The sequence below is a fragment of the Balaenoptera borealis genome, assembly GCF_965194805.1.
Source record: "Balaenoptera borealis genome assembly, chromosome: 2".
NCBI lineage: Eukaryota > Metazoa > Chordata > Mammalia > Artiodactyla > Balaenopteridae > Balaenoptera > Balaenoptera borealis.
This window is the reverse complement of record NC_138867.1, coordinates 122,718,864-122,740,888: the sequence shown is the minus strand read 5'-3', so window position 1 is coordinate 122,740,888 and position 22,025 is coordinate 122,718,864. Positions and strand designations below refer to the sequence as shown.

Sequence of the window (22,025 nt, the reverse complement as noted above, 5' to 3'; positions counted from 1 at the left end):
TATATATTGTTCTGTCCAGAAATGAACTAAAAGTTCTTCAAACTATTTTTAAGTTCAGGAAAATGGGCCTGATTCATGGTGCAGGGCCACTACAGCATTTCATCTTCTAACTCACTTACCCAGAACTCATCTCCAATGTTGCAGGCCACACAGACCTCACTTGAACTCCACCTGAACTAGGACTGAAGATGTCCATGGACTCGGTGCCTCTGCAGAGCCTTTTACTGATCAGGTCTACCGTCATCTCCACACCAACAGCCACACAAATGAACACCATGCTGCTGTTTCAGCTACTTGGACTATTTGGTGTGAGTGTCAGTCTAGAGCTGACTCAGATTTAAAAGGTTACTGTTGTTTGAAACAGACTTGCCGCCACTGGTTTTGTTCACTGGGGGTATAAAGACAGCCTAAACGGAAACAAATTCATGACAGGTCAAAGAACAGAGAAATAATGCCATGAACATTTTCTTTTGCAGTGTTTAATTTCCTATTTAAAGTACGTAGTAGGAGTAGTGTGTTGACTGCCATCTTACTAGTTCTCTAATTCTTACTAGTGTGTTTCTATCTTGAAGGCATGACAATCAGGTCTGAAATTCAAGAAAGTTGGGACTTTGGCCATTTCAGTTAGACCCCCAACTCTTTGACAGAACTTCTAGTAGGACCATAAGAATCATTTGACCAAAGTGAGTTTGGGGATATTTTCACCAAATTCAACTTCCTGGCCCATTAAGTTCTATGATCCTTTGCAGAATCTTCTATTATTAATATGATATCTTGATGTGGTATAAAGAAACATTGAAAAGAATGAAGACATACTGGTAGGCTGTACAAAGCTATGTTGTAGTTAAGATTAAATGTCTGCTAATATACTACTGCAAAAAAGAACACCACTTAAATTCATAATTATAATTCTCTTGACAACTCAGCTCCCCAAATGATCTTTCTTTTCCACTTCAGCAAAACTGTAAAGTCCATTTGAACCATGAGGACAAGAAAACACTGGCTGAGTCTGTTGCCCAGGTGTAAGAATTAATAAAAATTCAGAAAGATATCCATATACTAATGGGCAATAATAACAGGAATCAAGACAGACCTCTTACATGATAAATGTGCATCAGTGAAAGACTTCAAAAAGAAGCAATTGGTCATTATGTTTCCCTCCTACAAACATCATCCAGTTGCCTTTATTACCTGTGATACATATACACATACACACACACACACAGTAAAAAAAAAATTAGTAGTGCTTGGCACACAATTAATGATGGACAAATTATATTTTCAGTTCCCACTGAAATGCACGAGGAATGCTGAAAGTAAAAACTTGCCCTTCAATCTTCACTTACCACAAGTCTATGAAAAAACTATTGGTACGTTAACAGAATACAGAGTCACATGGATGGATGGCTGTTAACAGTTATCTTTTTGGCTGTGTCTATATAGGTGAAGGATATAATCAAGAAAGACAGTTTAGAAAGCCAAAGTCTTAATTTCAGAGCTTCAGTTATCTAGTTGGGTTGTTCACAGACATCACAGAAACGACAGCCAAATCCTAGTATGGACACAGCCAAATCCCAGATCCCAAAGGCAAACAAAACTGCCTATAAGGAAGTAACAGTGAAGCACTGCAATTTGAACAAGTTATGAGACATTACTAGGAGGGGTGTGGAATACAATTTCCTCTTAAAACAAAACGCTGGACCCTCATCCAAGCGCTGTGTGTTTTTCTTACTTCCACAGCTACACGGGAATGCAGAGAACTTAATGTGGATTACGTGAAAAGGCCACGCCTTGAAAACATGGGCAGTAAGGACTCTGAAAACGCTGCGAGAAGGAAGATAATTCAGCTCAGGGTAGAGAAGGCTGAACATGGGGTCGTTTTGCAGTCATTTTTGTGGATGAGGGATGTTTTGTTTTTTTTAAAAAAACACAAAGAATATGTGACTAGCTCTTCTCACCTTCTCCTAGTGCAGAGAAAGAGCAACGCAGTAAAATGGAGCCTGAGGGTGTTAATTTTGAAATAAGGAAGGTAATTTGTTGATGATGAAGGTTCACTGATGTTAGGAAGTGTTGCCAAGAGAGGTTGGGAAATCTTCCCAGAAGGGTTTTAAGATAAGAGCAGAGGCTCCTGTGTCTGAAGGGCTCTAAGAGGGTGCTGCTGGGAGCAAAAGCACACCTCTTAGGATGCCCAGGCCCTGGGCTCATGTGCACTGTGTGTATATACACACTTTGTTGGGCTTGTGTTGCACAAATACTCATGCAGACGGAGTCAATATAAACTGGCACATAATCGATTTGAGTGAAAAGTCATATAAATCTGCCATTCCCCCCTTACCCCATAAACAAAAGGGAAAAGGAAAATTTAAAAATCCAGACCTATGGCAGTGGGTCAGATCTCTACCATATTCTCATTCGAAGGAGGGAGGTAGAAGAGGAGAGCAAAACCCAGTTTCGGATAAATGATTCCCAAGGCCTCTCAACTATACTTATGTAGCTGGCTCTCATTATAGATAAGATACTCAGCACATGGGACCAAGTTAACAAACAAATAAAGAACAAAAAGAAGAGAGAGAGATTTTCTTACACTTCCACATCTGGAAAGAAATCTACCCTGTGGATTGACATGTTAAGATGAACTAGGTAAATAGGCAGTAGTATATCAATGGGCTACTGTATTCTAACAAATGTGTATTGTTAGTTATTGTTTTTCTTTTCAAATATGAATTTCCTTTAGGAGGTTTACTTCAAAATGGTGACACGATCTGTTTCTTCTCCCACCTCCCCCGCCCTCCACTATAGATGATACTTCCGTAAAAGTTCAGATTGCCATGGATGTTTTCGCTCAGGGAACCTCTCTGGAATTTTGATCTTTAGGAAATCCTGGATGCATTTCTCCAGCTCTTCCTCAATTGAGAGCTTTTCCTTAACAGGTTTTTTTTTGCTGCTCATGTTCGACTCCCTGGAGCCCGAAGTCAGAGTCCGGAGCAGATCACTTTTCCGTCGCATCTCTGACTGCTGGATCAGTTGGACGGGGCCCTTCTTGATGGGACGGTCCAGAGTCTGGATGTTGGTCTGGCGTGTCACGGGCCCACAGATGACTGTCTCCTGGGGAGAGCTGGCCTCAGACTGGCTGTCGCAGCTGGAGGTGGAGAGGTCATTGCAAGAGGTGCCACTCTCTCCTTCTTTGTCACCCTTGCCATTCTTGCAGCAGCAATCACAGTGCGAGGATGACCACCTCGATGGCTCACCTGCAAGGAAGCACAGGACCCAAGGGATGAATGCCAGGCAGCTCAGTGTGGAGTAACAACGCAGCACGTGAACACACACACACACGAGCAACCACAACCATGTCTTCAGAAGAAATGGGATGGCACACGGAATGGGCTGCAACAGGAGTACCCAGCAGCCAAGTTCATCAAGCGAAGCAAATTAATGATGGCGTGCTGCATGACAAGAAATATAATATAATGCTTCAGCCCACGGGCATTGGAGTCAGAGAGTTACTCAGCTATACCATCACTAACCTTGCTACGTTGGCATATCCCTTAAATTCTCAAAGCTTCAGTTTCCTTATCTGTGAGATGAGGATAATAATTTCCCCACTTCCAAGAGTTGTAGGGTGGATTTAGACAAGGCAAGTGAAATTCTTAATGCAATGTGTGGCATGCAGTAAGCGCTCAATAAATGCTAGCGGATTTTACTGTGGCTGATGTTAAACCCTAATCCAATGCCCCATGTTATTGCGGTCAGGTAAATAGGGGGAGTCTAGAAAAGTGGAATTACAGCTACCAGTCAGGGAGGGCTTACTTTGTGCTGGCCCCCATGTAAGCTCTGTGCACGCATCAATTCACCGGGTCCTCGTGATAATTCGAAGAAATCAGTAGCTCCACTCCCAGTTTCCATACAAGGAAACTAAGACCCTGGGAATTTAAGAAACTTGTCGTAGTTTGCACTATCTGTAAATGGCAGGGCTGGGATTTGAATACAGGTCTCCCAAATACTATAACCAAGGCTGTCTGTAAAATTCCTGCTTCTCTTTCAAAACAATTTTCAAGGTTTCATTCCTCTCTGAAGTCCTTGTTCACCTATCCTCAGAAGTAGTTGTTAAAATTTTCCTCTGAGTTATGGTCTACTTTTGTAAATGCATCTATTATTGCACATATCATATTTTGTAATAGTTCTTTTCTACCTTAGGCATCTCAGCTACTATACCATGAGCACCCTGAGGTGGACATGATGAAATGTTTCTTGTTGTCATCCCAGAAAATAGCTCAAGTCACAGTGTAGAAATTCATTAAAATACTATCCTAATAATAACGTTTAAATACCTGGATCCAGCCATACCTGAAGCTAGACCTGTCAATGAGCTTTCACTTATATGATCCACTACAATATATTTAAGCCAGTGTGAATTCCTCTCTCCCTATTTCCCTAAGTCTTGATTCATAGCATTCCGTTGAGCTATTTGGAGGCAGAGCCATTTTTCAGATACTCAGTTGGTGGCTCCCTAAACTAGGAAATCCACAATTATGGCACAAAGCAATTTCCTAAACATAAGTCACTGCTCCCAGCCTTCCACCCTCTGAACAGCCACAGTCTTCTTGGAGTCATGAACTTAATATTGTTTACTGATCATATGTTATACACTGGGTACTTCATATAGTTCATTGCACTTAAGCCATAAAAAAAAGGGAAATCAATCCCCTTTATGATGCTAATATTGAGGACAAGGATAATGTGGTATGTTTATACGTTTTAAAGGAGACCTAGTTTTGATTTGCACTATATCTTATACTCATAAATAATAAGTCACATGATAATAAGATCTCACTTTATTGTCATTTCTAATGTGGTCAAAGTAGAGGAACCCTAGAATGGAAACTATTAGGAAAGTTATATCCTGCCGTCTTTTACAATGCCTGTCCTCTACACAGCTAAATGATTTAAATATTTATAGCAATTTATACATTTTTCCCCAGAGATAGTAAAAAAAAAAGTCCCTGTAAATCACAATGCCAAAAGTCTCTCTCATGTATACCTGCTCTTTTGAACCACTTTTTAAAATGCGAGTGAGTATTCATGTATTTATATACCCATTAAATGAAATGCAACAATCCCATTAGCTAATAGGAATCAGCACAGCAATAACGTCCTAGTTATCTCAGGCTATTACAAATAAATCTCTTCCGTGCAACAGAGAAACTGTTCAACATATGCCAGCTGGTAACAGAAAATATCAGCAATAGAAAATGGTTTCTGTCTGCCAGCCCAGACTCTTGAGGTGAACGTTTTTTCTCCTTCAGAAGGCAGATTTTGCCTCTGCCTCTCCAAACCTGACCATCCCTATACTAATATGACTCGATGGAAAAATGGCTCCAGCTAACTGGGTCAAGGAAAAGTAATCACCTCAACCCAGAGTTGATCTAGTTTGATTTTTTTTTTTTTTTTGAGAAAAGTTCAGAAATTGAACTTAGCCTTAAAAAAAAGAAAGAAGAGGAATAGGAGAAAGACAGAAAGGAGAAGAAGAAGGAGATGTGCTGGAGTACTCCTATTACCTTAAAACAAGATGACAAAATATTTTGGCCATAAAACCTGCTGTACCGGTCAAAATACAAACCTGTGTTTCTCTGCCCAACAGTTACCTTTCCCTGAAAGTCATTCCATTCAGTGAACTTGGAGGGAAACCTGAGGCTTTTCTAAAAGGCATTTTAACAACGCAAACACCATCATGTGAGGGAGTCCTGTGTATTCATGTGGAAAACTGCATGCAGCCCTCCAAGACCTGTCCAAGCCAAGAACCTGGCACAGATGCATTATTTCCTCCCTGGAGTGCCAGGATGATCACGGATTTAAATGTCAGCTGGGATCCACCAGCTTCCAGGCAAACAGAAGTATTACTTTCCACTTATTCTAGGCGCTATCACTATTAAAGGGAAATTAAACAAATTAATTTTAGTGGAGCTTGTTATACTACCACATTTCAATATTTTAGGAGCACATCTGAATGTTTTACTATTTTGGAAAGATAATCCATAAGATGACTTCTGAAATCTACATATTAGGTTGAAATCAGGGAAGAATATGGGATTAACACCGTCTAGCTGGAGGTGCTTCATGAAGTCATTATGAAATTTGAAAAATAATCAAACGTGAGAAGAGAACCACGCTGTTTCTTTTTTGGAAGCACTGTCTGTCTGATCATCCCCTGTCCCAAGAATTTAACCACAGCAGACGGAGGTTATAAACCAGAACACAGAAAACCCTTTCGCCCTTGCAGTCCCACTGACATGTACTCACCTGTTCTGGAGAGTGTAAATGCATCTATGAAAGGTATGTTCTGTAACTCTAGGTATTCTAGAATCCCCCCAATTACAGCAAAATATGATCTCCTAAATACCTTGGTACTTCAGATTGCAACATACTTTTGCTCTCAGTTTGCTGAGGTTCCAATGCTGGCTGGAATAAATCTCTCCATTTGAGGAGAAAATAGGTTACAATTGATTAGTCAGATATAGGGAGAAAGCCATTTCATTCCCAGAAAAGTCTGATTTATTGATATTAAAAAAAGCAAAACCTCTACTGCCTTTCGAGGGGTGTATTAACTAGTTGCTGGTCAAAGAGCCTAATAGCTCTTCCTTATTTTTAAATAAACCATTGCTGAATTTGTTGGATTTCATTTTTGCTGCCTGGCACATAATAGAGGTTTGATAAATGTCTGACGATTAAATGAATGAGCCAGACACATGTGTTGAATTATATCAAGTTGATAATGTAGCAGACAGATGGCAGGCTCCAGAGTCAGGCCCTGAAACATGTCAGCTTGGATCAATTACTTTACCTCTCTGAGCCTCAGTTTCCTCATCTGAAAAATAAGGCTAGTAATAGTATCTTCCTCATAAGGGTTTTAGGAAAATTAAATGAGATAGTTAACGAAGGTAAAGATGTTTCATGGTTTGTGGCAACCAATACGCATTTCAATCAGTGTACACATTCCACATTTGTTTTACCAGAAGCCAGACACTGATCTACATAAACAAAAAAGATCAGGAGCTTGTTAGATATGATGATTATGTTTCCACTAACACGCTATAAAACCAATTCTTAGGTCTGGCTGGAGCATCATGTTGGGAAGAACACTAATGTTATAATTGGACTCGTCAGGAAAATGCACACTGAGCATTTCATAATGTCTGACTCTATTTGGGAGTGGAGAGGAACATAGTATATGAGCAGGGGATCATTTTGGAAGGAAGGTTCCTTCAAAGTGCAGTGCTTAGAATTTCACAAATGGATGAGTCTTCCAGGATAAAAATTTACTTTAGGACGCATCAAATAAATTTAAACCCAGAGCCCAGGGAAATTTGTAGTTTGGATTAAATGGTGAGGGGCAGGAAACTCAATAGCCTCAAGTCCTTAAACACTCAATCTTCCAACATTTTACAACTTGGAAAAATTGAGGACCAGTCAAGAAAATTACATGATTAGACTCAGTCCCTTTCCACTGTAGCCCTAAGTCCTTACTGACAAAGAAGGAATAAAAGAGGAAAGACAACAGAATCTTTCTCCCCTATGAAAAATTCAAACCGAACTGAATGAGGCACGACTTAGCAAACTCACTAAGTGCTTATGCATTTTTAAAAGAGGTAGCTCTGCAATCTACCCACACTTCAAATTCTCCACCTGCTAATGATTGTGAACACAATGCACATCATTTACAGCAACAGCTGGGAAAACTGCTTTCCCCTGTCTTCTCTGTCAATGATGTAGGAACCTGCCAGTCTGGGAGCTAGGTGGTCAGATTTAATTTATCAAGGCTGCTGAAACACTTTCTCGGTATCCCAGTTGAAAAGTCAATAATGCCCGAATTGATGTTTTATAATTCTGCTAACCTTGGAAAAGATATTGCATAGTTGAGGTTGGGAATAGGCAGACTGTGCAAGCATCTGCGAAAAATACATCTTCCAGCTTGACAATCATCATTTCTTGCTTGTGGTTGACCTTTTCCACTCATGGACATTTGGCCTTGAAGGGACCCAGCTGGGGATCCTCATTAAGACATGGCAAGTTTGGGCAAAAGCAGACAGTTAAACCACCCATGCATCTGCCAGGGCCAGTCAGGAAAACAGACATTCCACCTGCTATCTGAACAGGGAGAATTTAATATAAGGAATTGGTTAAACAGATGTTGGAGGAGTCAAAGATAGTGACTGCAAGAGGAAGATACCACCCTTAGGGCTGGGGAGACAAATAAAAGAGAGGGGGGGTTACTAGAACCTAGATGCTGGCAAAAGGCATCCTATGGGAGGTGAGACCCAGGCATGTGAGGAGGGCACCATGCCTGCTGGTCCTGGTACCTCTGAAGGAGCCTGGCTCTGGGGATTACAGAAAAAAAAACAAAAGACAAAACATGAGAACCGGAAACAACTGCTTCTGGGGTAAATAAAAGCTGAGTTGATTCTGATGAGCAGGAAGCAAATAAGGAGTCCTTCTTCTCCCCCTGTTATTACAGTCTTCCTCTAGCGTCCCCTACAGACAGAATCTAACAGGAAGCCAGCTTGGCCAATGAAAAGGGTGGTTAGTTGAATCCCAGCCTCAGGGTCAGACAGCACAGTAGAGAGGGGTGGGTTTGAAGCCGAGAGACAACAGCTTAATAACAGCACACAGACCCCGCCAGGGATGCAACAGAAAAGAAAGACATAGCTCTCGACCTGCTGGACCATGAGTGCAAATGGAGGAGTTAGGGAATGGAAGTAAAAACCATCATCTCGGGCTTCCCTGGTGGCACAGTGGTTGAGAGTCTGCCTGCCGATGCAGGGGACACGGGTTCGAGCCCTGGTCTGGGAGGATCCCACGTGCCGCGGAGCAACTAGGCCCGTGAGCCACAACTACTGAGCCTGCGTGTCTGGAGCCTGTGTTCCGCAACAAGAGAGGCTGCGATAGTGAGAGGCCCACGCACCGCGATGAAGAGTGGCCCCCGCTTGCCACAACTAGAGAAAGTCCTCACACAGAAACAAAGACCCAACACAGCCAAAAATAAATACATAAATAAATAAATTTATTAAAAAAAAAACCCCAAAACCCCATCATCTCAGTTCAGTTGCTGCCCAGCTGCCCTTTCTTATACCGTATTAAGTGTTTTGCATCTGATCATCCCTCTACCAGCAACTTATTCTTCTGATTTTCACCTGTTTAGCACTTTTTTGTCCATCCCTTTCTCAGAGCGCCTTACTTATTCATCCCCCAACCCAATTTAAGCCAGTCCTAACTTCCAACCTGTTTCTATCACACCACCACAATGTGTAACTGTGGATGTGTTTCTAGGTTGGTTTAATGTCCGTTTTCCTGTGTTAAAGCCTGGGTTTGTTCTCTTCTGAATTCTAATGCACACTCCAGGGCACATAAACACCAGGCTATCAGGGCAGCTGGAAATATCTGCATGAAAATGAACGGGAGAGGAAATGGATCATGTGTACAGAAAGTAATTTTTGGTTTAGAGTGTGAGAGGCAGTAAACCTTCCTCCAAAAGAAAAATAAAAAGAGAGAAAAAACTGACCTGCAAAATGGAAAATATTTAGGCGTATCACTAGACATTTATATGCATGTGACAAAAACATAAAACATGGTGATCAACAGAGATAATTGCAAAATCCATCCAGAACTGAATAACTGTATATACAGATTTTCTAAATGATCATCACTCATAATTATTTATTAATATCCAAAAAATCCCTAAAGGCATTATACAAATTAAGTAAAAATTAACTTTCTTAACCACTCAACTATGGTCTCTAGTCACATAAGTTTCCACTTTGGTGATGTTCAGACACCCTCCTAGCCTCACCTGTGAGGTGTCTCTCTAAATAAAGCAATGCAATGATGTGTATAAGGCTGTAATCCTGAACTTTAACTTTCTGGCCTACTGCCTTGCTCTTTCAAGTGCTCCTTGAGGACACATTTATTTCACATTCTCCGGGGCCTTTTGTCCTTCTCTTGCTTTCCTCCTCTTTATTGTATTTCCTCCTTTTAAGTCTCAGCATTTTTCAGCTAAGATCATACTGAGTTACTCCTGTCCCCAAGGTCCTTATTTGCCTATTTCATAGGGAGTTCTGTGGCCCATCTGATCTCTCTTCCCACCCAGTCTTCTTCATCCTGGCCACTCGCTTTTATATTTTTCTTCACCAATTTTCATAAACTTGAACAAGTCCCCCAGATAATAAGTTCTGCTACAACTCCTCTCAATCAATATCTCAGAGTATTTTATCTCTTAGAATGAAATGTATATGAAATTATTACAGGGTTTGCATGTCCCCCTTTTCCAGTAAAACCACCCTTCTTTTCCTTTAGGGAACTGCCTCTTCCCTATCACATCCTGAAGGGGCTGTCAACCATGGTGCCATGTCTGGCCATAAGGGGAGGACACATGGACCAAATGTGAACTTCCCATCTCCCAGCTGTAGTGGGTGATTCGGGCACGGTCAAGTAAGCCAAGCTGGGTGAATCGGAGTCCCCACTGTGACTGTTCTGCTCGAATTGATGGGTAGTGTCTGCCTTATGATGTGGAATGTACCAAACTAGGAGGATGTGAGTTCACTGGCTATTTTCCTTACCAGTTCGAGAGAATATTCATGCATGAAGAAGCCAAGCAGGACAGGCAAAGCTGAGAAATAGTCAAGAGGCAGAGCCCTACATCTAGTGGTATCACAAGTTGGCCCCGTTCCCAGCCTTATAATTTTACAAGCCAAGAAATTGTCTGTTGGCTTAATCTAGTGAAAGTTAATTTTGTGTTACTTACAATAAAAGTCTTGAACACCATATCAAATTCATATTAACACCTTTAATTTCTGTCTAGTTTACCTCTGTCATCTTCTGAACACTTGTACATTTCTAGCACTAATATTGGCCAGTGCTTTAGGGCACAAGTACTATTAGTTTTCTAAGCTACTTTGTTGGTGACTTGTTTCTTTTCTGGAATCATAGCCTCTTTGCTACACTAGTCCCAACAAATTTGACTAACACTCTCAAGAGACATACTAAGGCAATAGTGCCACCTGTTGTACATAGTTATTCCAACAATAGCTGTACCTCCAAAACCAGAAACTTAGCATAATAATAGATATCATTTACTGAGGCCTCCTATGTGCCTAGTATTGTGCTTAGCACTTTACATAACCTAATCTTCACAGTAACTCTACTAGGTGGATTGTTATTTTCTTTCCTTTTTATGGAAGACAAAACTGGAGCTCAAAGTGGTTAATTATCTGACCCAAAGTTACAGAGTTTACATGTGGCAGATTAAGAACCCTGATCTTAGACTTCCAGCCCCCAGAACTGTAAGAAATAAATTTCTGGTTTTGATAAGAAAAAAAAAAGAATTCAAGTCTAGGTCTCTTTTAACGCAAAGCCTCTGCTCTTTTTGGTGGACATATTATTCAATATCATGAGAATTATCTACTAGAGATATTTAAAAATACTAATAGGCCAAAAGGGTTAAAGTGTGGACTTTAAGACATGATAGTCCCAGTGATTTCAGCCCTTTGGTAACTTTTCAAAGTAACCAACTGATCGAACAACTTAACTATTCGGGTTTTCATAGGTTTTTAAAAAAATCATTATATTTATATAAGAAACCTCAGCTCCCTTCCCCAAGTTCACTGGAAAGAACTGAAAATGACTAAATGAAGGATGAAGAGCTCTGGTACATTCCTGATGTGTGGGGTATGTCACGCCCCTCCACCAGTCTTCTGTTCTACCCAGGCTGCCCTGGTAGCAATCAACAGCGTTTGAAGTGTGCATTTAATTAGCACAGGAAAAAAAGTCCTTTGCCATTTAATTAAGATTTAATATTTGCTAATACTGTTTAATGAATTTTCAACAACCAACCAATATGATACCTCCTCCAAGTGGGGAAAACCAAAACACAATAATATATGGCTTATTGGTAAATGCAAACATAAATTTCTGTTGATTCTCCTGGTAAAAGAAAAAATAGCCAAATGAACCCAGAGCAGTTGTCCAAGAGCCAGAGTACCCTGGGAATTTTTTGAGAATCACAGATAAAACAAAATAACTGTCTTAGAACACTTACAAGTCATAAACTGCTTTGAAGTCGGAGTTAACCAGAAAAGTTTCTCTTCAGATGGTGAGAAAGCCATGAGAAAGCCAATCAGGATGTAGTGCGGAACTCACTGTAGACAGAATCACAGAGTGCGAGACCTGGAAGGGACCTTAGAGGCCACTGAGCACCCCCGTTTTACAATGAGGAGAGAGAAAGAGTCTGAACAATAGTGTCAAAGCCCAGCTCCAGGTCTGGAGCCTGTCTGGGACCTTGCCAGGGACAGAGCTGGGAGGGTGTAGAGCCATGTAGGCAAAATCAGACCCAAGTGGAGAGGTTTTTGCAGCTGAAGAGTCTATCACCTGGGGGAAAAAAGCTCTCAGGAAGAGTCCATTATTGAGTACAGTGAAGATAAACACAGGGCAGAGCAATTTGGAGAAAGCAGATTCCTCTAATATGACCACATGCCTAATGGAGAGAGACAGACAGAAAGTCAGACAGACACTAAGTGATGATAACACTGACCTATGCTTGCACCTACCCTACGCCGTACACAGTGCTGGACACTTTACCTGTATCATCTCATTGAAATCTTCAAAACCAGTGACAAGAGGTAAATAATTACAGTGACGAATTCCCACCTCCTTGGGGGAAAGAGGAGGTGCATGGGGACCAAACTTCCCCAGGCGCTAGGGAGGCTGACGTTTCATCATAGAGATTTACTCAGAATCAGCATCTAAAAGGACTGCTTTTAAACTGCGTACACCCTTGAAGGAAAGAATGAGTCTGACACCTCCGTGTGAATGAGTTTATCACAATGCTTGGACCTGACAGAGGAAGCCTGGGAACTCACATTAGTAACTCCCGGCAAATGACATTAATGAATTATGAGCTCCGACCACATGTCAGAGGTGGTCTAAGTGCTTTACAAATATTTTTATTTTATTCTAGCAACAGCACTCTAAGGCAGAGTTTCTCAACCTCGGTACTACTGATGTTTGGGCTGAATAATTCTTTGTTGCGGGGGCCATCCTGTGCATTGTAGGTTGTGAAGCAGCATCCCTGGTTTCTCCCCTCTAGTTGTCAGTAGCACCTCTGCCACTCAGGCACGACAACTACAATCACGTCTAGTTGAGAACCACTGCTCTGTGGTTAATATGATTCCCATTTCATTAATGAGGAAACCGAATTTCATAATTGTTGACTAATTTGCCCACGAGTCACAAAGCTAATAAAAGATGACACCAAGATTTGATATTTGGTAGATCTGACTCCAAGACTAACTCCTGTTCCATCAGTATATCGCGATGCTTCAGTGAAATGACATCTTTTTGAAAGGAGCTTATTGGGCAGAGACCTAACCATTCCATTCACTATAAGTTCCAAAAGAAGGCCAATGAAAGCAAATGAAGGAAATGGAGTTGCCCTTTCACTTTTCATAAAATGAAAAGAGCACCTTATTCTCACCAGGTTGTCTTCAGATGACAACAGAAAAGAAAGATTTACAGAATTTAGCAGCTCCAACTGAACATGGATCTCTGCCAGTTGGCCACTGATTAATTACTCTTCTTTTAATTAGGATTTCAAAATGGGACAAAGATGGCTTTAATCTAGGATTTTCCCATATAGCCAGAGCCTATATTCCTATCATGTAATAATAATAGACAACATTAAGTTGAGTGTTTACTACATGCCAGGTGCTGTTCTGCACTTGCCCTGCAGAATCTCATTTGAGATTTACAACATCCCTATGAAGTAAGCTCTACTGTCATTCACATTTTACAGAAGAGTGAACTGAGGCACACAGAGGTTAAGCAACTAAAAGGCTTTAAGAGACGAGCTGTGATACAGACTCAGGCAGTCTGATCCCACAATTTCCATAATGAGGCAGGTAGTAAAGCCTAGTGGTTCAGAAACTGGGCTTTGGCATCAAAGAAACAGGAATAGGCCACAACTCTGCTGGTGACTAGCAGTTTTTATCATCTGAAAATGTTGGAAATAACAGTACTGCTCCAGTAGGAGGGTGAGAATTTGTCTCTGGCATGATCACAGTGTCTAGAATATATTCAATACCCACTGAATAATTTTTTTTAAAAGATAATTACTTTGATACCCAAATTGACAATGTTCATATCAATCACAGTTGTAAAATATTTAAAGGGTAGTTTCAATAAAGATACTTTATAGGTAATCTCCTGTTTTTCTGCTTTTCTTTCAAAAGACAGTCTACCCATAGCCCATCTTCATATTACCTTCATATTACCAACATCTCTACTTTCTGCTCTCATGGGCTATTTACCAAATAATTGATTCCATTTGCATAATTTATAATATTTAGGAAAGCACTGCTGATGAACAGAATGATTAATAGAGAAGTTTTCCTCCTCTTGGCTCGGGGGCAAAGATTGCCATACATGACCAGCAGTGGCTCTAAGGGCAACAAGAATTCCTGAAAGAGGGGGTAAATTATGTACTGTGATGGTAGTTCACTATTACTCCTTTATATATGATTTGCCTTTTTTGTTCAATCATATTAATTACAAACAAATGCACAACTTCATAAGATTGCCCAACTCACCCTTCTTATAGGGAGAAATATCTTTCATTGTAGATCCCACCATTACTTTTATGGTTAATTCACTTAAAACAGATATTCAAGTGGTTTGACAGATGTATCCAATAAGCAATGAATGCAATGGAGTGTTATCAACATAAATTAGCACTAATGATTTCCAGACCAAAGGGGATGGAAAATATGATCCCTGTGATAACCACGAGGAAGTTAGATTGTGAGATTCTTGAATACTACATTGCTTGGTCCCTGGTTATTAAATATATTATTCCCTTTGCATTAATAATTAGGCCCTTAGTAACACACTCGATTGTTAACATTTGGAAAATATTGTAGATAGGGAAGAGTTTTTAAAAAGATAACCAAAAGAGTGGTATAAGAAAAAGGTCCAATTTCATTCTCCTGCAAGTGGTTATAAAGTTTTCTCAACACCATTTATTGAAGAGACTATGCTTTCCCCATTGTGTGTGTTTTTTTTGGCTCCCTTGTCAAATTAGTTGACCATACATATGAGGGTTCATTTTTGGGCTCTTGATTCTGTTGCATAGGTCTGTGTCTATTTTTATGCAAGTGCCATACTGTCATACTGTTTTGATTACTATCACTTTTTAATATAATTTGAGTTCAGGGACTGTGATGTCTTGATGCCTCCAGCTTTGTTTATTTATTTATTTATTTATTAAAAATTTATTTATTTATTTATTTATGGCTGTGTTGGGTCTTCATTTCTGTGCTAGGGCTTTCTCTAGTTGTGGCAAGCGGGGGCCACTCTTCATCGCGGTGTGCGGGCCTCTCACTATCGCGGCCTCTCTTGTTGCGGAGCACAGGCTCCAGACGCGCAGGCTCAGTAGTTGTGGCTCACGGGCCCAGTTGCTCTGTGGCATGTGGGATCTTCCTGGACCAGGGCTCGAACCCATGTCCCCTGCATTGGCAGGCAGATTCTCAACCACTGCGCCACCAGGGAAGCCCTATTTATTTATTTTTTAAACCAGGATTGCTTTGGTTATTCAGAGTCTTTTGTGGTTCTGTATAAATTTTAGGATTTTTTTTTCTATTTCTGTGAAAAATGCCATTGGGATTTTGATAGAGGCTGCATTAAATCAAAATGGATTAAAGTATTAAACATAGGATCTGAAACCGTAAATCTCCTAGAAGAAAACATAGGGTACAATTTCCTTGACACTTGGTCTTGTCAATGACTTTTTTGGGTGTGTAACCAAAAGCACAAGCAACAAAAGCAAAAAAGTAAGTGGGACTACATCAAACTAAAAAGACTTTGTACCGCACAACAACCAACCAACAAAATTAAAAGGCAACCTACAGAATGGGAGAAAATATTTGAAAATCATATATCTGATAAGGGGTTAATATCCAAAAAAAATATTTAAAAACTCATATAACTTAACAGGTAAAACAAACAAGCAAACAAAAAAACAACCAAACATTCTGATTTTAAGATGGGCAGAGGAATTGAATAGACATTTTTTTCCCCAAAGAATACATACAAATGGCCAACAGATATATGAAAAGGTGCCAGGAAAAGGAAGAGACTAAGGGCAGAAGGGAGTGGGATGAAGATAATTAGTTAAATTTGAGAATTCTTATGGGTCTGTAGAAATTCCAAATTGATAAATTTTGCTCTCTCCCCACATCAACACTATTTCAAATTTCCTTTTTCCATGCTTCTCCTCTAATTCTATACAATAATTCTATGTGACATATATGCAACCATATAGCTACATGGGGTAGTATGGTACAAAAGAAAAAAACTGACCTTAGCAAATGAATATAGGCTATCTTCAATTTTTTCATAAAAATAATTTATTTTACTCTTCATGCTAATCTTGTCCTTCATTAAATTGTAAGTTCCTGGAAAGTAAGTTCCCATTTGAAAGAGTTCCTGGCCGAAAATTATGCTTGTTCCATTTTGACAAAGATTTGAGAAGAGTCATGACTTAACAGGCGAGAAGAAATGAAAAAACCTAGTATTTGTATAACGCTTGATAGATTATAGAACCATTTCCATTTTTTATACCTCATTTGATCCTTGCATTTATTCACTCAGCACTCGACTAACATTTGATTGCACTCTTAGGCAATGGGTACACAGCTAGTCACTGGTATTTTACATTCTAGTAAGGAAGATAAACACTAACAAGTAAAAGATAAAATTTCAGGTAGTGATGAGGGCTTTGAAGAAAATAAAACAGGATAATATGATGGAGTGAGTTGGGTGAGAGAGTTGTAATCAACAGACAGAATGGTCAGATGGCATCTCCAGAGAAGTTGATATTTGAGTGGGAACCTATTGTCCAAAAGAAGCCAGTCTGTGAAGATCATGTAGAAGTCATAATAAGCAAAAGAAACATCATATGCAAAGGTCCTGAGGTAGGAATAAGAAAGAATATGCAAGGAACAGAAAGAAGACATGCATGGCTTGAATATGGTGAGAGAGGAAGAATTGCAGAAAACGAGGTTGAAGAGAGAGACAGTGGCCAAAATGTAAAGAACTACAAAGGCTACACTCAGGAGTTATGTAGGGCAACGAGAAGGATGGTTTAAACAGAGGAATTACATGATCTAATTTATCTTTGTTACAAGCTTACTCATGCTGCTCTCTAGAGAAGAGATTATATAGGTGAGTAAGAATGGAGGTAGGAAAGCCAGTTAGGATGTTATTACAGAGTCCAGACATGACTCATGCGGGTGACTTCTAGGAGCAGAGATGGAGAGCAGGGACTCTATGAGATGGATGTCCTTATTCCTGTCTTACAGATGAGGAAAATGAGGCTCAGAAAGCAAAGGATTTGTCTAGGCTGGGTATTAGAGTGGAGAATTTTTCTGTTTATAAGTCCTGTTCTTCCCCCATTATGCCATGGTTGTATCAATGGTTAAGGCATCCCAATATATAGATTATTCAAATCTTCAACAATCAATCAGTTTTTGACAGATGTCTCCAGCTTTATCCTGTACATCCGAACACTTACTTGGTTAGTCTCTCTGCTGATCTGCACCTGCTGGGGTTGTTTGGTTGACTTCACAAACTGGAAGGCTGGAGTTTAATTTCACCATCAGGAATCATTATATTGTTTGTAAACAATGACAGACTATGATAAATATGCATTTCAGTTAATTACTGCCTTCCCATGTGCCTTCTTCACTTTCTCATTTCCATCATCCTGTCACATCTTAATACCTGATTGTGCATCCTCTACAACAGGGAGAGAGAAAATAGCTGCAAACACATTGAAATGCAAGAAGACAGCCCTGCATCCTGTCAGGTTCTTGGGAACAGAAGCCGAACCTGAAGTTCAAACACTGTTGAAAATTAACAGGTTTTCAGTGTGTTCAGCTTTATAGCATCCCTTTGGTTTGTACATTAGGTTTTTATTCAAGGGCAGTTTCTAACAGATTTCTATGACAGCCCCACCCCTGAAGCTGAATTAAACAGTAAACCAAGTTCCATTAGGATCTGAGACATTCGGCTTTTTTTTATTCTCTCTTTCTCTCTTTCTTTCTTTCTTTCTTTTTTGACAGCAGGACCAAGGACTAGTTAGTAAACATTCTAGGATGGGGTTTCTTTAGCTACAGAACAGCAGCCTCTGCAGCAGAATTCTTGGAACAGAGAAAGAAATCTCCATATGGTTTATTTAATACCAACAATTCACATATGGTACAGTACAGGTGTTATATAAATCAAGGAGCAGTACATGAGAAAGGCAGTTTCACACGGTGGTGATGAGCTTGGGCTGTGACGTCAACAAATCTCAGTGTCATTGCACTTCTACGTATCGCTTGTGTGACTTAAGCAAGTTGCTGAACCTTATTTTGCTCACCTGTAAAATGGGAGCAATAGCAACCCTTGAGCTAAGATGCTTTGGTTGCATGGGCAGGCGGTGTGCTGCACCAGTCATGGTACGAGACCCATGCCGCAGCCCTGATATGATTCCAACAAGTTATAAGGTCTTGGCCAAATTATTAAAATCCCTATATTTCTCTCATCCCTAATTTTGATAGTATTATTACCCTACTTACAGCTTGCTAGGTTCTCTCTGTCAAATAAGAATATTCATGAAGATATTTTGCAAAATAATAATAATATCACGGCATTTAACTTTGAGGTAGAATTTGTATCTTTGGTATTGTTATCATTCTTATTTTCAGCCTTCAGTTTGGTCTCATTGACACTGGATTACTCTCCTTCACAGGACAAAAGGGACTCTTGATCTGGTATTTGATTCTCTCTTTAAACTGGTCTCCTTCCATGATCTTTACTGATTCCTTAGTGTTTGTGTATGAGGCTTCTTGCCTCATTGACTTTACTCAGATTGTCCCTTCTGCCTCAATATCTTTCCTGTCTCCTCTTGCCTTTGTCTGAGTAACTAATCAAGGAAGAGTCAGCTTAGTTGCACCTTTTCCAGAAAGTCTCCTGATTTACACCAAGCCCAACCCAATGCCCCTAGAGGTCGAGTTATTGACCCCTCATCTGCCCTTTCACCTGGGGCACCTCTCTCCTGCACTTAACAGTGCCGTGTTGTACTCTGTGAGTGGCTCCCACATCAGACTCTGGGTCCCTTACCAGCAGGGACCATGCTTATTCATTTTCTAACCCCAAAGAAAAGCAGAGTATTTGGCACATAAGGGCCACTTCACTCCGGTCATTGGAGTGAACAAATAGATGAATCATCTTTTAATCAACTAGGCTATCTGATGACAGATTCATTAAGTACTCATTACATTTAAATGCACATATCCCAGTGATTACTGCCTTTCCATCACAAGTTTGTACTTCATCTGAGCAAGCTTCATTATTTCCTTAACTACCTCACTTGAAGCTTAAACTACTTTGCATCTATGGCTATACGCATACTTTGTTTAGAAAATTTCTGCACTCCCCCTCCTCTCAGATCTTCAAACACCACTTCTGAATAAAAACAGTCTGTATAGCATAAGGTGTAAAAGAATATTGTGGGAAAGACAATTTCTAAGCGTCTATCTTTTCAAATACTCATCTGTACAGTCATTACAAGAGGTTATTTGTTTATTTTTCCATTCACCAGGAAAAAAGAAATGTGGTATAGTATCACAGAAAGTGTTGTCAAAATAAATTCAAAAGCCGAGATCTACCCAACTCTCTATTTATCCATCAAAAATACATTCACTAGTCAAATAAGTCACTGAATCGTGCATTAAGGAAAACGAAGAGTAAACCTGAGACCACCGCAGTGTATTTTCCTCAGCTGAATGAGAAATAGGTAAGAGAAGTTTGATAGTCAAATTGTATTGTAACGTGCCCCTAATGAGTCTAGCCTGGGATACATTGGGCGTGTGCGCGTATATGTGTGTGTTTGTGTGTGTGAGGGACAGGGGAAGGGAATGAATGGACAGTAAAAAAGCGATAGAGCAAGTCAGAGAGGAAAAAGAAGTACACACTGAGTTGATAGGCAGGTTACGTTTTCAGTCGTAGTAAATTTTAGTTAAAAGAAAAGCATACATGTATTTTAAGTTAAAATGTAAGCGTTAAAGGTCAAAAAGTCATACACTACTCTGATGCTCTCCCTATTGTTCTAAACCCCAGCACAGTTATACTTTTTTATTTGTGCATGTGACAGAAGTATATAAAGAATTAAAAATAGTGAAAATATATAAAGAATTTAAAATAGCCTATGCATATACAGAATTATACATGCCTTTTTAGATATACCTAGAGAAAAGGGTTAAATTCCAAAAGAATCTTCTTGTTCCTATAATTTGAAGATAATGTGCGTATACCAAATATTTATTTCTATGAGTAGAGGATCATGGAAGTTTGGCACAATTTTAAAATGGCAAAATATGAGACATGGCAATGGCTTGCAGATTATCTGTGAATCAAGTTTGTATTTATAGTGTATTTATACACTATATAATATATATATATATATATATTATATAGTGTATTTATAGCATTTCTAATGCTGCACACAAATTTCCCTTCTTTGGCATTGTAGCAGGAGAATCAGGCACTGACACCAAGACAATTATGCCTCGAGAATTGCACCTATGTTCAGACATCCCCAGACTGATGCACTCCCATTTGTGCAAGTCCCTTTATTAAAAGGCAAAAGCTATCAAAGATTCTACTCCAATGCTTAAATACTCTCTGAATATTGCCAGTCCTACCTAGAAACATCCCTTCCCCTTCCTTCACCCCGCTACAAACCTTTTAAGCTGCTACAATCCCTGGCTCCCTCATTCAACCATCAAGGTCAACCTATCCTCCAAACCTAACTCTCTGCATTCCACTACTGGCTCAGCTAATCCTGCCCTCACCCCACTGCTTAGTCAGAGGGATCCCAGTCTTGTCCCACAGCCCCACACCAAATTCCATCACTGGAGTCCTCACTGGACTTCCTTCTCTGACTCTTCCCCTCTACATTGCCCTGGTCCCCAAATTACGGGCCACCACAATCTCTACCGCAGCAGGAGAATGCTCTATTCTCCAGTAAAGATAGGTACGGTTGCAGAAGTTGAATGTACCTCCTTCTTCTCAACTGTTGCTGAGGTACCATACTCAATAACCCAGGAGGCATGGAGATAGATTCTGGTTAAGGGGAAGGAGTCTCCTGCTTTGGAAGGGAGGGGGCCATGTAGAAGCAAAAGAAACTTGAGTGAGACTCTCCCACTTGTATCTCTCCCATCTGCTCCAGACTCAGGGCTGTGCACCTTCCTCAATGCTGCCATGTTGAAGGAAAGGAGGAAGGGCCTGCTATGAGTCACAGGGAAAAGCTGGAGGTGGGGCCACTCAGACAGCAGGCAGTCTGTGACCTCGTACGATCAATACTTGTAGCAGTCAACTCCAAACATGCTCAAGAACGTAAGCTCCCTGAGACCAAGAGGTTGTTGTCTCTTTTATCTACCGCTGTATCTGCAATGCCTACAAGAATATTTGCACGTGCTAGATACCAACCCAAAAAATTTCAATTGAGTGAATCAACGTGTTGCACTGGCTTTGGCCATTATGTTTATATCACCATATTCCTATTCCAGGAAAGATTAGGTGGAGTAGCCTTTTATGGCTCTAAATTTCCTCAAAGATTTTACCAGACATTTAATGATACTTTATTAGTATCATTACTTTCTTCCTTATTAGAAAAAAAATGTCAAGAAAAAATAATAACTTTTACCTAGAGTCCTTAGTGAGGACAAACAAAGATCTGTGTGTATCTTTCTCAGAATGACAGATTCCGTATTACTGAACCAAAGAAATATACAACACTTTTAAAGGTTGCATTAGAAATATGTTCAAACGTTCTGCCTGCCTGCCTGCCAGGTACCCGTGCTCCTGAAGAACAGAAACAGTGGTCCTGAGCACCAAGCATGCCTCAAATGAGGTAACAGAGCTCTGAGTGGATGATTTAA

General features: G+C 40.1%; 1 protein-coding gene across 1 annotated transcript in view; it reads right to left on the bottom strand.

Annotated features, from left to right (window-relative positions):
• Positions 1-865: 865 nt before the first annotated feature.
• The window catches only part of KCTD16 (potassium channel tetramerization domain containing 16), a 277,777-nt gene continuing 256,617 nt past the window's right edge, over positions 866-22,025 (bottom strand). The window contains exon 3 of the mRNA XM_082382750.1: positions 866-3,248. Coding sequence (XP_082238876.1) covers positions 2,794-3,248 — 455 coding nt within the window. The 3' untranslated portion in view covers positions 866-2,793. The remainder of the gene's footprint in view (positions 3,249-22,025) is intronic.